This window comes from Vicugna pacos, chromosome 18 (assembly GCF_048564905.1).
Source record: "Vicugna pacos chromosome 18, VicPac4, whole genome shotgun sequence".
NCBI lineage: Eukaryota > Metazoa > Chordata > Mammalia > Artiodactyla > Camelidae > Vicugna > Vicugna pacos.
The window spans coordinates 26,715,319-26,731,573 of record NC_133004.1 but is presented as its reverse complement, the minus strand read 5'-3'; the positions used below and the strand labels follow the sequence as shown (position 1 = coordinate 26,731,573).

General features: G+C 41.1%; 1 protein-coding gene across 7 annotated transcripts in view; it reads right to left on the bottom strand.

The window, feature by feature from the left end:
* The window catches only part of IQCK (IQ motif containing K), a 110,186-nt gene that overhangs the window by 12,974 nt on the left and 80,957 nt on the right, over positions 1-16,255 (bottom strand). For 2 of the 7 annotated variants that reach the window (XM_072942694.1, XM_072942698.1), the window contains exon 9: positions 3,365-4,488. The exons of the other annotated variants lie outside the window; for them this stretch is intronic. In XM_072942694.1, the coding sequence (XP_072798795.1) occupies positions 4,409-4,488 (80 nt within the window). In that variant the 3' untranslated portion in view covers positions 3,365-4,408. Of the gene's footprint in view, positions 1-3,364; positions 4,489-16,255 lie in introns of those variants that run through there. 7 annotated transcript variants of the gene reach the window in all.

Sequence of the window (16,255 nt, the reverse complement as noted above, 5' to 3'; positions counted from 1 at the left end):
GTAGAGGTGCATTTCCAAAAAGATTGGCAAGAAAGATGACAACTGGAAGTTCAAGGGACCCAGAATAGCCAAAACCGCTCTGGAAAAAAAAAATTGGAGGACTCACACTTCCCAATTTAAAAACTTACTATAAAGCAACAGTAAATGAGACTGAGTGGTACTGGCATAAAGATAGACAAGTCCATCAATGAGATAGACTTGAAAGCCCAGAAATAAACTGTTACATTTATTTATTCATTTATTTATTACATTTAAGGTCAATTCATTTTCAACAAGGGTGCCAAGATCATTTGATAGTCTTGTCAACAAATGCTGCTGGACAACTGGATCCACATGCAAAAGGATGAAGGCCGACCCTTACCTCACACCACATACAAAGAGTAACTCAAAATGAGTCAGAGACCTGCATGAAAGCTCTAACTCTATAAAACTCTTAGGAAAAAAAATGAGTAAATCTTCATGATCTTTGAGTATATCTAGATCCTGCTTTCTCCCTAAAAGGATTTCAGATAATTTACAACAAAATATAGTTAATAAAAATAGAAAAAAAAACCCAAGTCTGAAGAGAAATGGAGAATTTAGATATGCTAACCAGGAAGAGTCAATAAGTTGATATCAATGAGCTTTAAACTGAACTCTGAGCTTCCTGGCAGACAAGGCAAAAAGGAAGAGTTAGGGAAGAAGTAAACTGTTTCCCCAAGGGGAGCTACATTTTTTCCTGGCACCATTTGCTGGATCATATTTCTCATATGGTGATTTATTTTTTCTGAAATGATTTAATGAGCCATGACCCAGGAATTCTACTCCTAGGTACTCCTAGGTATCTACCAAGAATGTTCATAGCAGTTACATTCATAGTAGCCCCAAACTGGAAACAACTCAAATATCCATCAACAGTAAAATGGATAAACAACTGCTGTATATTCATACAATGGAATACTACACCATCAGTGAAAAAGAACAAATTATTGATATAACCCAGATGATTGAATTACACAAAATGTGGAGTGAGGAAGGCAGATATGAAAGAGAACATACTATATGATTTTATTTAAATAACAAACAAAAACCAGATAAAATTAGTCAAGAATGACAGAAACCAAAACAGTGATTACTTAGGGAGGTAGGGAGGTGAGAGGCTGGGAAGATGAGCTGGGGTGGGGTGGACTGACTGGATTGGAGCATGGGGGAGCCTTCAAGGAACAGTGGAAATGTTCTGTATCTTGACCTAAAACTTGTTGGTGGTTTCATGGGTTGATGCATATGTAAAAATTCACCAAGCTGTATACTGAGGATTTATAAACATTATGAATGTTAAACCTCAATTAAAATAAAAACTTTTTAAATTAAAAAAAAAGGATTTAATGGAGTTTGATCCAAACAGCATTTTTACAGATGATCCTGAAGTACATTTAATAAGGTGAATTCCTAGAGCAACCTTGGTTTTATAAGCCAAAGATATACCACCCTGGCAAATTCTGGTTATATCCAAGATCATAAGATCCAGTCTCATAATCTGCTCTAATACAGTAGCTTTCATAACTGCCACCTATGATAAAAAATACATTTCATGTTACTTTTACAATACACAAGCATACATTTCACCCCCGCCAAATTCACTGAACAGCATTTCCCTTACTCTGTAAGAAATACAGGCTATATTCTATCTCTATTGTATTTTATTTTTTCTTCCAATTTTATTGGTATATAATTGATGTATAGCACTGTATAAGTTTAAGGTGTACAGCATAAAGATCTGACTTGCCTACATTATGAAATGATGACCACAGCAAGCTTAGTGACCATCCCTCATCTCATATAGATACAAAATTAAAGAAATAGAAAAATTCTTTTTCCTTGTGATGAGAACACTTAGGATTTATCCTCTTAATGACTTTCATATAAAATATACAGCAGAGACAACACTGTAAATTGACTACACTCAGTAAAAATATATATATACAAACATATACAGCAGTGTTCATTATCTTTATCATATTGTACATTACATTCCTAACTACTTACTTATCTTATAAGTGGAAGTTTGTATCTTTGGTTTGCCTTCATCCAGCTGCCCCCTCCCCACCTCTTGCCTCTAGTAACCACAAATGCGATCTCTTTTCTACGAGTTTTTGTATTTTATTTTGTTTTTGAAGTATAATTGACCTACAACACTGTTAGTTCTTGTTACACAACATAGTGAGTCCATATTCTATACATTTCAAAATGATCACAAGTCTAGTTGCAATGTCACTATACAAATATACTACATAATTATTGATACTACATAATTACATTCCCCATGCTGTACACTTCATACCCCTGACTCATTTGCTTTGCAACTGGAAGTTTGTACCTCATCATTTCTTTCCTCTTTGTACCCCCTGCCCCTCTGGCAACCACCTATTTGTTCTCTGTATCTCTGATTTTGTTTCTGTTTTGTTATGTTTGGCTTTTTTTATTCCACATATAAGTGAAATCATATATAGCATAATACCTCGAGGTCCATCCATGTTGCTGCAAATGCCAATATTCTTTTTTATGACTGTGTAGTATTCCTCTGTGTGTGTGTGCACGCCTGTGTATGTATCACATCTTCTTTACCTATTCATCTATTAATGGGCACTTAGGTTGCTTCTATATCTTGACTATAGTAAATAATGCTGCAATGAACATGAGAGTGCATATATCCTTCCTAATTAGTGTTTTCACTTTCTTCAGATAAATACCCAGGTCTGGATTCTATTTTTAGTTTTTAGTTATTTTTAGTTTTTTGAGGAACCTCCATATTGTTTTCCATAGGGGCTGCACCAATTTACATTCTCACCAACAGTGCAGGAGGGTTCTCTTTTCTGCACATCCCCGCCAACACTTATTAGTTGCTATCTTTTTGATAATAGCCATTTTGACACATGTGAGCTGACACCTCATTGTGGTTCTGATTTGCATTTCACTGATAATTAGTGATGTTGAGCATCTTTTCATGTACCTGTTGGTCATCTGTATGTCTTCTTCAGAAAAATGTCTATTCAGAATCTCTGCCCATTTTGGGGAGGGGGTAATTTACATATTTTTTAAACATTTTTTATTGAGTTATAGTCATTTTACAATGTTGTGTCAAATTTCAGTGTAGAGCACAATTTTTCAGTTATACATGAACATACATATATTCATTGTCACATTTTTTTTCTCTGTGAGCTACCACAAGACCTTGTATATATTTCCCTGTGCTATACAGTATAATCTTGTTTATCTATTCTACATACACCTGTCAGTATCTACAAATTTTGAATTCCCAGTCTATCCTTTCCCACCCCCTTCTCCCTTGGCAACCACAAGTTTGTATTCTATGTCTATGAGTCTGTTTCTGTTTTGTATTTGTTTTTTGTTTGTTTTTTTTTTTTAGATTCCACATATGAGTGATCTCATTTGGTATTTTTCTTTCTCTCTCTGGCTTATTTCACTTAGAATGACATTCTCCAGGAACATTCAAGTTGCTGCAAATGGCTTTATGTTGTCTGCTTTTATGGCTGAATAGTATTCCATTGTATAAATATACCACCTCTTCTTTATCCAGTCATCTGTTGGTGGACATTTAGGCTGTTTCCATGTCTTGGCTATTGTAAATAGTGCTGCTATGAACATTGGGGTGCAGGTGTAATTTTGAAGTAGGGTTCCTTCTGGATATATGCCCAGGAGTGGGATTCCTGGGTCATATGGTAAGTCTATGCCTAGTCTTTTGAGGAATCTCCATACTGTTTTCCACAGTGGCTGCACCAAACTGCACTCCCACCAGCAGTGCAGGAGGGTTCCCTTTTCTCCACAGCCTCTCCAGCATTTGTCATTTGTGTACTTTTGAATCATGACCATTCTGACTGGTGTGAGGTGATACCTCATTGCAGTTTTGATTTGTATTTCTCTGATAATTAGTGATATTGAGCATTTTTTTCAAGTGCCTATTGATCATTTGTATGTCTTCCTTGGAGAATTGCTTGTTTAGGTCTTCTGCCCATTTTTGGATTAGGTTGTTTGTTTTTTTCTTATTAAGTCGTATGAGCTGTTTATATATTCTGGAGATCAAGCCTTTGTCAGTTTCATTTGCAAAAACATTCTCCCATTCCACAGGCTGTCATTTTGTTTTATTTACAGTTTCCTTTGCTGTGCAGAAGCTTCCAAGTTTCATTAGGTCCCATTTGTTTATTCTTGCTTTTATTTCTATTGCGTGGGTAGACTGCCCTAGGAGAACTCTACCCATTTTTAAATCAGATTGTTTGTTTGGTTATTTGTTGTTTTTCTTTTTTGAGGTTGAGTTGTATGACTTCTTTGCATATTTTGGAATATTAACTCCTTATCAGATATATCATTTGCAAATATCTTCTCCCATTCAGTAGGTGGCCTTTTCATTTTGTTAATAGTTTCCTTCAGTGGGCAAAAGCTTTTTAGTTTGATGTGGTCCCATTTGTTTATTTTTGCTTGTGTTTCCCTTGCCTGAGGGGATATATCCAAAAAAAATTACTAAGACTAATGTCAAAGAATGTACCGCCTATGTTTTCTTCTAAAAGTGTTATGGTTTCATGTCTTAACATTTAAAAGAGTAAAACTGGGCTACTTCCTCATGCCATACACAAAAATAAATTCAAAATGGATTAAAGATTTAAATATAAGACCTGAAATCTGTTTCATTTTCTAAAATGCTTGTGACAACACACTAATTGATTCCACCATCCACAGTGGGAAAAGCACTGCTCTAATATGATTCCAAAGTTGTATGGTTTACAATAGTCACTGATCATTATTGAGCACCTACTGTCTGAGGCATGCATGCACTGTCTCATGTGGGTCTCTCTAGGAACCAGTGAGGGGAGTACTTTGATCATTTCTGTTGTATAGATGAAGAAACTGAAGGTCAGAGAGGTTAACTAATTTACTTGCTCAAGGTGAGTACAGTAAGAACTTATAGGTGGGCATTAGTGTAAGTCTTTTTAATTCAAATAAGCTTTTCCCTCCGCTGGGCTTTTAGGAGGGTGTAATTTTCATTTTACAGTTACAAGATGGAAGATCAGGAAGGTTAAGTGCTTTGCTCAAAGATACATAGCTAGGAAGCTTCCAACCAGGGTCTGAATATAAATCTTGGGACTCGCTGAGCCCAAGACTCTTTCTGCCATTATTAGCTGCTCACTCTGGACAGCTTCAAATGTCACTTGGAAGCCTCTCAAATGACAGGTCTCCAGATGCCACGGAAAGCAAAGGAGGGCAACTCCAATACACATGGAAAAAGTAGAACACATGCAAAGATCTCAGGAGCTTCTACCTCCCTCCTACTCAGATGGGCAAAATAAAGCAGACTTAAAAAGTATTTCTAGAGACCACTGTATTATCAGTGACAGCGAGGTGGGTACCTTTTTTTGATCTCTTGATACTTTTCTGTATTTTTCACAATGAGACTGTATTTCTTTGACAAGGGGACAACTCTGAAGTTATTTAAAAAGGAATCAGTGTGTCCTTCTTAACAGCTAGGCTCCATAGCTTTAAAATTTTCCATGTCCTGGGCTAATGAGAGTTGAATCTGAAAACTAGCAAGACAGTTTAGCTGCTCAGATCCTAAATTTAGATCCTCAGGGTGAATACCGTGCATCAACTGGGTTGGACTGGTGCTGACAGAGAGGAGGCGGGACAATTAGATGGGTGGGACCATTGCCCTTTAAACCAGGCTAACAGGCAGAAAGGAACATGTGCTTCCCGCCCTCGGCAGTTTAATCAGAGGCTGGGTCCTGATGGGTTTCGTAGGAAACCAAATACCAACAGATTTCTCTCCAGCTTAACTCCACAAATAACACCTGTGCGCTGCGGCATAATGCGGTGGGGAAGAAGTTGCCTGGTGGCCCTGGGTACATTGTTCAACCTCTCTGTGCCTCAGTTTCTTCACCCATAAAATGGAGACCACACAGTACCTCCTTCAAAGGGCTGCTGAGAAGAGTGGCTTACTATCAAGGAAGTGTTCAGAACAGCGCTTGCCTCGTAGTAAGCACACAGGAAATGTGAACAGTCCTTTTTATTATTTTAGAGAATATGGATATTATATTTTTCCTTTTATTTATTTGGTTGGTTGGTTGCTTGGAAACAGTTCTGTTTACCTTAGATTAACTTTGTCCATAGCGTGTTTACCAAGCTGGAGGATTTGGAGAGGGGATTGCATGACACGGATTCATTCATTCAATCAACAAATATTTCTTGAACATCTACCACATGCATGCTGGGCACTGTTTTAGGTGCTAGGGATAGAGCAGTGAACAAAACAGAAAGGAAAAAAAGTCCACCCTCCTGTTCGACTTACATTCTAGTGCGATCACACAGACAATAAAATAACTCATTAAAATCCTGGGGGACTCAAAAGAATTTAAAACTTTAAAAATTACTGGGGGAAGGGTGTAGCTCAGTTCAATCCCCAGTAGTACCTCCATTAAATAAAAAATAAATAAATACATAAATAAATAAATACCTAATCACTCCCCCCAAAAAAATTATTGATCAGTGACAAAATACAATTAAATCTATCACGCAGTCAAAGACGATTTGTAAAGGGACAAACACAGTAATTACAACAGAACAGATACTCTTCTGTGCAGCTCCCCCCGGAACAGACATGGGACACGTGGCACCCAGCCATCCCAGAGCCAGCTTCATCTCAGATCCTTCATCACAGCCACGGTTAAGGGCAATCAAGACACACTTCTTTATTTCTCCAAAGCTGCCAAGAAGAGGTGGCCCCAACACCAACTTCTTCATCTGTGTCCATGCAGGTTGTAATAAAAGTTTGGGAGCAGTCAGTTCTTTTTGAATCACCCTGCAGAGAGCATGTGAGATGCAAGCGGAGAGACTGGGGCCAGGGTGGCCAGGGAGGACGCCATGAGACAGTGACATTAAGCAGAGCCTAATGGAGGTGAGGGGGCAGGTCGTGAGGTAATTTGGGGTCTGTGCCTTTATTTTCCCCTCCTAATTTTTTTTATTGTGGTAAAAGCCATGTAACATAAAATTTACCACCTTCACAATTTTAAAGTGTACAGGTCAGCGGTATGAAGGACAGTCACGTTGTGCACCCACCACCACGTTCATCTTTAGAACTCTTTTCATCTTGCAAAACTGAAACCTTGTGTCCATTAAACTCCCTGTTCCTCGCTCCTCCCAGCCCGTGACAACCACTATCCTACTTTCTGTCTGGGTGAATTTTACTCTTCCAAGTATCTCATTTAAGTGGAATTGGACACTACCTGTCCTTTTGCGACTGGCTTGTTTCACTTAGCATAATGTCCTCAAGGGTCATTCCCATTAAGGCACATGTCAGAACGTCCCCCTTAAGGCAGAATGATATTCCACGGTGCAGACATGCCACAGCCTTCCTACCTACTCATCCACTGATAGACTCTTGGGTTGCTTCCACGTTTTGGCGGTTGTGAACAATGCTGTTGAGAACATGTGTGTACAAATAGCTCATCGAGTCTCTGCTCTCTAGTATACACCCCAAAGTGGAGTTGCTGGATCATACAGTAATTCCATTTAAAAAGTTTTTAAGGAACCACTTTATCTGCAGCATTTTACATTCCCACGGACAATGCACAACGGTTCTAATTTTCCCACATCCTTACCAATACTTGTTCTTTTCTTTCTTTGATAGCACCCATCCTAATGGGTGAGAGGTAGTCTGTGCCTTCATTTTTATTTTTATTTATGCAACAACTTTAGGAAGATATCATGCACATACCATACAATTCACTCATTTAAAGTACACAATTCAATGGTCTTTAGTATATTCACAGACAGGCGCACCCATTACCACAGTCAGTTTTGCATTGTCACCATCACCGAAAGAATCCCTACAATGTTCTAGACGTCACCCCCTCTAGTCTTCCTTCCTATCTGCATAGACCTGTCTGTTCTGGACATTTCACATACATGGAATCATATAATATGGGGTCCTTGGCAAGTCTTCACGCTTTTCAAAGTTTTCAGGGCTCACCCATGTTGGCACACAGATCAGTCCTTCACTGCTTTTTATGGTGTGGCCTTCATTCCTGCATTGAACTTCTGCTGCACTTTTGAGAGCATGCATTCCAGACCTCTCCCTCGGCCTGCCCATCCGTGGCCTGGCTGAAGGGAAGGGTGTGAGGACAGCAAGGCAGAATGACATTGTGGAAAGTTCTAGATGTCCTCAGCCTTGCTCCTAAGCAGCTGTGACCAAAAGCGAGTGACTTAACCTCTGAGACGGTTTCCTCCCCTGAAAGACGGGGGTGATGACAGTTTACGCTCATTCAATTTGCTGTGAAAATTAGAAAGAGTGTGTTTAAGGCGAGTGGGAGGCACTCGGTCACTGAGGTAAGCTCGATTAGTGCTTTCGTGAGGGCCACGGATCTTTGCAGACATCAAGGCGCGGCAGCTTCGGGCAGGGGCAACGCGATCCTGCAGGCTGGGCACCACAGCAGGAGAACCCCCCATCGCCCTCCCTCTGTTAGAAAGTCACCGCTGGGTGTGGCAGACCCACGTGTGGCGATAGGAAAGGCCCACAATCCAGGATCTATGCTTTCCACACCTCAAATACATGATCAAACAGAAACCGCCTCTAAACATCCCCACTCTTTCCCCTCCGCGATTCTTCTAAACTGCCAAATACCCAATCCACCCTCCCCTCGTCTCCCCTGCCCAGTTACTCTCCGGCCCTCACCTGTCTCGCCCCCCTCTCCCCAGCAAAGGCTCTGAACGTTCACCAGCTACTGTCTTTGCCTTCAAGCTTGAGACCAAACTCCCAAACCCAACAATCACCACCAAGACAACAGCAACAGCTTTCCAAGCTTTGGATTTGCTCACCAATAAGACTCTTCAGCCGGGAGGGCAGGAGAGTCTACAGCAAACACCTATCAGGTTTCCTGTTTTAGAGAGATTTCCTGGGTCACACCTTCCACTTTTCAAAGGAGAAAGCAGGGCCCATCTAGCTGGTAAACTGCAGAGCTGGGCTAGGAACTCAGAGCCCCTGAATCTTAATCCAAGCGAAACTGCATTAGTGCGAAGAGCCTCACAAAGGAAGATGCTGAACCCAAAGCTGTTACTGGGATCCTGTGGCTAATCCACACAATCAGGGTTTGCTGATGTAGTTACAGCACATCCTCTACTAAGGGTAAACCCATGTAATCACTTTCTCTGGCTTCTGGCCCGACACATCCTTACAAATGTCCCCCAGGGGAGGCTAACCTGCAGCCAAGATTGAGAACCACTGCTGGAGGTATTACCTGGAACATATTTGGTTTCTTTTTCTTGACAGTTTAAAAAAATATTACTAAAACCTCACAGGAGCCCTCTGCGACGGGCCCTAACTGTCCCCATGTAACAGACGAGAAAACTGGGCTTTGAGAGGATGAGCGCCTTGCCTATGACTCCACCAATGGTAGGAGGCAGGACCCGGTTCAGTCCGACCCCGAGGCCAGTATTCTTAATAACAACATGTATTAACCAGATGGTGAACATTTATATGACTACTAACAGTTACCATTTATTGATCGCGTAAGATGAACCATACACTAGTCTAGTTCATCTAATCCTCACAAAACACTACGGGGTGGTTACTAATAATAGTGTTCCATTTTATTGCCATGCAAAACTGAGTCAGAGAGGTTAAACTAGGCTACCACAGTTTGATAAATGATAAAATTCATCCAATCTGGCTCCAGGAGCCTTCCAGAAGTTTGTAGATTTATCTAGAATCTACAAAAGCATTTTGCGTCTACACAATTGTAAAGAATTCTGAACAACGATAATGGAATGAAGCCAATGAGGCTGGAAGTGTCCATTTACATAAACTTAGACTAGGGGACTTGAATTTGGGGGGCGGACCCTTTGATAAAGGAAATCGTCTTTTACTTTACTTTTTTAGTAGAATAGTAGGGGGTCCTTGAGCATTTCAATGGAAGGACTGTCCTAGTTGTGCAAACTTTTGCAAATTTTAAATGAAAAGATAATATATGAAAGTCGATGTCACCCTAACATCACCACCCACTGGTGAGTCTTCAGAATAGAACTGATGAAAGTAATATCAAGGCGTGAAGTCACTAGATTTCTTTTAATCAAATTTTTATTTCTTTTGCAGGTTGAAATAGAGAAGGAACTAAGGTTTGAGGAGACAGGAGAGAAAAAAATTAAAATGTAAATGACACCTTAGATTTACAGAAAGTATATTTCTTCTGAAAGAGCCATGGTAATATCAAAGCAATGACCTCATTTAGAATTTATTCCTGAGGCATAAGCATGCTCATTTTACAAGTGGGGACAATGAAGCACAAAGATTACATCACCCATCGAAAGTCCCAAAGTGACAAACTGAATGCAATGTTTTTGGATGACAGTACGGTGATCACTGTCTAAACTTAGTATATTTACATCCTTTGACCCAGCAATTCCATTTCTAGGAATTCATTCTATAGAAATACTTTTATAAGTAAGAATGTATCTCCAAAAATGTCTGTGGAAGCATTGTTCATCATGAAAAACCAAATATTCATTCACTGGGATTGGTTTTTAAAAAGTCTGATACAGATCTATCATTTTCATGGAACCACAAAAAATAATGAGATAGATCTCTCTCTCTCTCTCTCCCTCTTTCTCTCTCTCTCTCTCTATATATATATGGCATGAAAAGATGTCAACGATATGTTGCCAAATGAAGAAAAAAGCAAGTTACAGTATACCATATATGTTTCATGTTTATTAATGTATGTGTGTATATATGTGCATGTGAATAGACAAGATGAAGAAATTCTGAGCTGATACACTCAACAGTGGTTGTCTCTGGAAAGTAAGTCCCTGAAAATTTGCCCTTTTTTGTTAGGTGATACATTATGCTTATTAGTCAAAAAGGGTCACAGTTAATGCCAGAACCCAGCCCCTGAGCCACAGGCTAAGGTGGTCTCTGCACCTGGGCACCGTCTTTTGTAGCCGAGCCGTTCACTGCTCCTTCTCTGTAGGTGGGCAGGGAATTTGGACAGAGGGAGAGAAAAACATCCTCATCTTCTTCCACTCACCCCTGGCTTCCTGCTCTAATGGAAATGTCTCCTGGGAACATGGTTACAGATCCTGCAGCCTTTGGACTGGGGACTCAGCCTCCCCTCCCCGAAAATCTCCCCTATTCCAGCAGCATGTGGTCATTTCCGCTAGCGTGCAGGGTGGGAGGCACTGTCTGGCCTGGGGGTCCTGGTACCCTGATGCAAAGCTTTGCAGTGGGCCAATGAGCCCTATGAACACAGAGCTGAAGTAACTGGACAACATGGCATGAGATGGCCCTAGGTTCCCTGGCGTCAGGCAGATCTGGGTTCAAATCCCTGGTCTCTGACCCACCTGGCTGTGTGACCTGTGTGAGTCATATATCCTCTCAGCCCCTGTGTCCTCATCTGTACAATGGGGATACTACCTTCTCTCTGGGAGAGCAGGTATGAGGACCACACAGAAATATATGGTGCCTGGTACAGTGCCTGGTACACGTGCATGCTTGATAAATACTCCTCAGTTACAGACATCCTTCTTTACTCTAAGAACTAAGTCCAGAGGCATCGTAAGGTCACGAGCAGATGGCGTGGCCAAGATAAGGTGCTTATTTTAAGACTAACGGCGGGGAGGGTATAGCTCAGTGGTAGAGCACATGCTTAGCATGTACAAGGTCCTGGGTTCAATTCCCAGTAGCTCTGTTAAAAAAACAAGCCTAATTACCTAGTCCCTCCAGCAAAAAGAGAAAAAAAAAAAAAAGACTAACCTTAAAACACAACCCTAATAGTTAAGATGTGTCATTACAATCAAGTTTTTAAATACTAGATTTAAAATCAGGAAGAGAAACTTCTCTGGTTTCTATCCTATCCCCGCCCCCTAGCTTTCATCTTTTCCCTCTGGAAGCAAATGCCACTTTAAGAAACCTGTTATATTCAGGGAAAGGATGCTGTTCACTATGTCACAGTGGCTTCTTTATGAGAGAAAAAGCAGTTCCAGGAATAAGCGTGTTTCCAAGAAACTTTTGAAATCTTCAGAACACAATAAACAATGTAATGATCCTATTTCCTTCATTGCTGTGGCTTCTAGGAAGCTGAGAGCCACATTTCTACTTCTTGTAGGAACATTTTTGATGTTATTATTCTCAGTGCATAATGTATTAGGGAAGGGCCCAGTGTTTCTGGAACACCTGGCTTGTCTTTTTTTTTATAGACACTATAAATTATGTAGCAGACCTGACTTCCCTCTTTGCTTTGTCCCTAAGAAATCTCCAGCAAGTACAGGCCTTGGAGTAAGTATTTTGCTTACTGCGTTCAATGGCTTTCCTTTCTCCTCTACTCTTAATTTTTCCTTAATCCAACTACTACATTTACTGTAAAATGTTATATTAAATGTGTTTCTGTAAGCTACTACAAACTGCTCTTGGAATGAGGTAAGCAAACAAAAGTAAACCATCTATTTTGGTCTCCCCCCCTTTCTTTAAAATATCAGAAAGAAGTGATAAAGTCATTCAAAGAGTATTTACACAAATATACAGAATAAACACATAGATATGAAGCCTGTAATCTGACATATGTATAATAAATACAATTTGAGGCTACAGGAATAATTTCTATGGCTTCGTTCTCCCTACTCATGCTGTATTTCCAAACAAAACATGAATATTCCGTCACAAAGCACATTTGAAGACAATTATTAACTATATGAAGTTAAAAATATGCTATTAATCAAGAAGGGATTTTTGACCACATCTCAGAAATGACTTGGCGTCTTCTTTCAGTTTGGATCACACTGGCCGTAATTCTTGCTACACACGTTTTAAAAATAATTCCTGCAACTGTCCCGATGGATAGAGACTTCAGGATGCCTTCACACCGTTTCTGTCCTAGAGGAAAATCCTGTGTGGGAGACGCCCCTGACTCAAGTGTAACATGAGACAGGCTATATATGACCACAGCTCTAACCCGACAGCTGATGCTCCTCTCCCTCAGACCTCCTGTCTGCATCAACGTTGCTACAAGGAATGAACTTGGCAAAATTTATTCATACTATAAATACCAGAGTACAATATGGATAAAATGGAATCCACTAAATAAATAAATAAATATATATATATGTATAAAATATTATATTTGTTTGCTGGATTTGTACATACATGAGTTTGTAGTTTTCTTAGATGAAGGTGAAAAACCATTTTTATGTGCAGTCACTCCACTATTTTTCTTTACTGCAAATCTAAAGGAGAACTACATGTGCTTAACATTCAGTTTCAAATTGCTGCATCGGAAGTCTTTGGGGTCTCCCTAGGGTGTCCCCTTGGCTGGTGGGGGGATCTGTTTTCTAAACCTCTTCATGACCCAGATTCATAAGGTTTAAAACAGGAAGTAACTCCTTAGTGCACAACTTAAAATGATTCAGCCCGGTGACACCTGAAAGGGGCAAGAAGTTCGACGGCACTCGATGGGCAGCAGGTTGTACCCTGCTCCTGGCAACTCAGCCCCTACCCAGGGGCTACAGTCAGTGCAAACACCGAGAGAAAGAACCTACAGCCCAGGTCATGAGAAATCAGAGAAGCCATATGTCATGTTCAGGAGGATTCCTGAGAGGTCTGGGTCTCACGGAAGAATCCAAGCGAGTATCTTGTCTCTCTGCGTCTCTCCCTGGGGAATAGGAGAACACTAGGCAGAGAAAGGGGCTGCCTGGGCCCCAGCCGTGGCTCCTGCACTGGCTGTGGGACCTCAGCAAGGCCCTCGACCTTCCTGGCCCTCTACTTATTCATCTGTAAAACGAAACCCAGAGCTCCGTCCACCAGATACGTACAGACCACCTGCTCTGTGCCAGGCTCTGTGCTCAGTGTGAGGACACCATGATGGATAAGACAACACAGTCCCCACGTGGAACCCCGTGGAACTTCGAGCCTAGTGGAGGAAATTGATACAAAATTGCTTGAAGCACATGCATATTTTAATAATGACAGCTAACATTTATGGGAACTATGTGCCAGGACTTGCTCTAAAGATCATCTCTGGTAATCCTTTAACAACTGCATGAGACAGGACTATTATCAGTCCCATTCTGCATAAGGGAATACTGAGGCTAACTGAAGTTAACTAGATCAGGGTCACACAGATAAAAGTAAAAGGATCCCAAGGGCAGGTCTGGCCAACTCCAGAACCCAGTCCTTCACCCACTGTGCTGCCGTGACTTCCTTCTTAACTGACCACAGATCTGGGGGTGGTGTTTAGAACTGGCTTTTTCCCTCCCGGGCTGTTTCACAGCCTCACCGGAAATGGAAAATTTACCCATGAGTTCACCTCGGGGCATTTACTGAAACTCTCATCTTGTCTGGAAAGCACTGCTACCTTCTGGAGCCCTGGAAAGAGAAAGGAGGAAAGGCGGCAAGGGACGTGGGCAGCAGGTGCTGGAGTCAGGAAGGCGTTCCCTCCCCCTCCGCCGCGGGCCGGATTACCGCATCAAATCCCGGCTGCTCTCCCTGCTCCAGAGCATGCCAAACCTATCAGGGAGCCCACAGCAAATCAACTCAAAAGCTTACGTAACAGCAAAAATAAATAGGCAGGCTGCACTCTCCCTGACCTTTCAACTGATTACAGCCTTGATTGTCTTCTAATGTTGCAGTGAAATGAACCGGCAGTTGTGCACGGACCAGAGGCTTGTGCGGAGCCTCCAAACCGTGCCAGCTGGAGCCGCCTCTTAGCAAGGGACACTGAAACTGCCAATTTGATGAGCCCAGGCTCTGCACCAGGCTCTGTCCGCAGGCGGGCTCAGATAAGCCCCAGAACTCTGTCCATTCATTCATTCATTCACGCGCTCGCTTATTCGTCCAGCGGAATGTGTTCCGTGCTCACTCTGCGCCAGCCGCTGTGCTAGGACAAGGCCTTGGTCCTCACGGCGCTTACGCTTCAGAGAGGCAGGCATAGAACTGCCAAGTAAGCAAATAACGGAGGTACAATCACGCATCAGTAGGATTTCTCTTGTTGCCTCTCGTTGAGGACACGCAGGCCTAGAGGACTCTGTCTGCACTTTAAAGAGAACACAAACCATTTGGGGATCGTGGCATCTCCTTAGGGTCTCAGCTCGGGCTGACCGTTACAACTGGCGAAACTTAACTTGCATCCCTGGGGCCCGTTCCCAAACCATCAAGTTGGAATTTCTGGAGATGCGGCACTGGCAATTTTTTTTTAGCTTATAATTTTGATACAATTTTGAATTTATAGAAAAGTTGTAATCATTGTCCGAAACACTCAGATTCACCATTATTTAGACTTCATTGTATTTACATGATGACTTTCTCTCCGTGTGTATGCGTATGTGAGCATGTGTGTTACACATTATCTTCTTCGGAGTCATTTGAAATTAAGCTACAGATCATATCCCTTGATCCCTGAAACCTTCAGCATGTAGCTTAAGAATTAGGAGGTTTCTGATACAGCCTGAGAACATTGATCAAAATCAGGAAATTTGATAGTGCTATGTACCATTATCTAACATAAAGCCCATATTCAAAGTTTGCTAATTGTCTCAATAGTATCTTTTATAGAATATTTCCCCATCCAGGATCCAGTCTAAGATCACACACTGTATTTAGCCGTTACATCTCTTTGGTCTCCTTTAATCTTTGTCTTTCTTGACACTGGCATTTTGGATGAGTCCAAATCAGTTATTTTTGGAGCGTGTCCTTCCGTTGGGGTTTATCTGATGGTTCCTCGTGATTAGATTCAAGTTACGCACTTTTGACAGGACTCATGCATAAGTGTATGTGACGTGGGTCTTTCTCAGTGTATCATACTGGGGGGTATGTGATGTCATTTTGTCCCATTATTGGTGATATTAATCTTCAGCACTTGGTTAAGGTGGGTCTGCCAGGTTTCCCTAACGCAAAATTACTATTTTCCCCCTTGTGTTAATGACCAATTCATGGAGCGATACTTTGAGACTATAAAAATCGTATTCCTCATCAAGCTTGTGAAGGTGAAACTGAGTGATCAATAGTTTAGTGTCTACTGATGGTTCTTGCCTGATTCAGTTATTTACTAATATGGCTACAAAATGGTGACTTGCTAATTTCATTATACCTCCTAAATATATGAGTTGGCACTCGAACGTAAGGAAAAGCTTCCTCTTCCCCCACATTTGTTTGTTTCTTTATTTTATATCTATAGGAACATTTAGATTTTCATTTTAGTCAGTGAGTTACAATTCATTACCGTCACTGTTA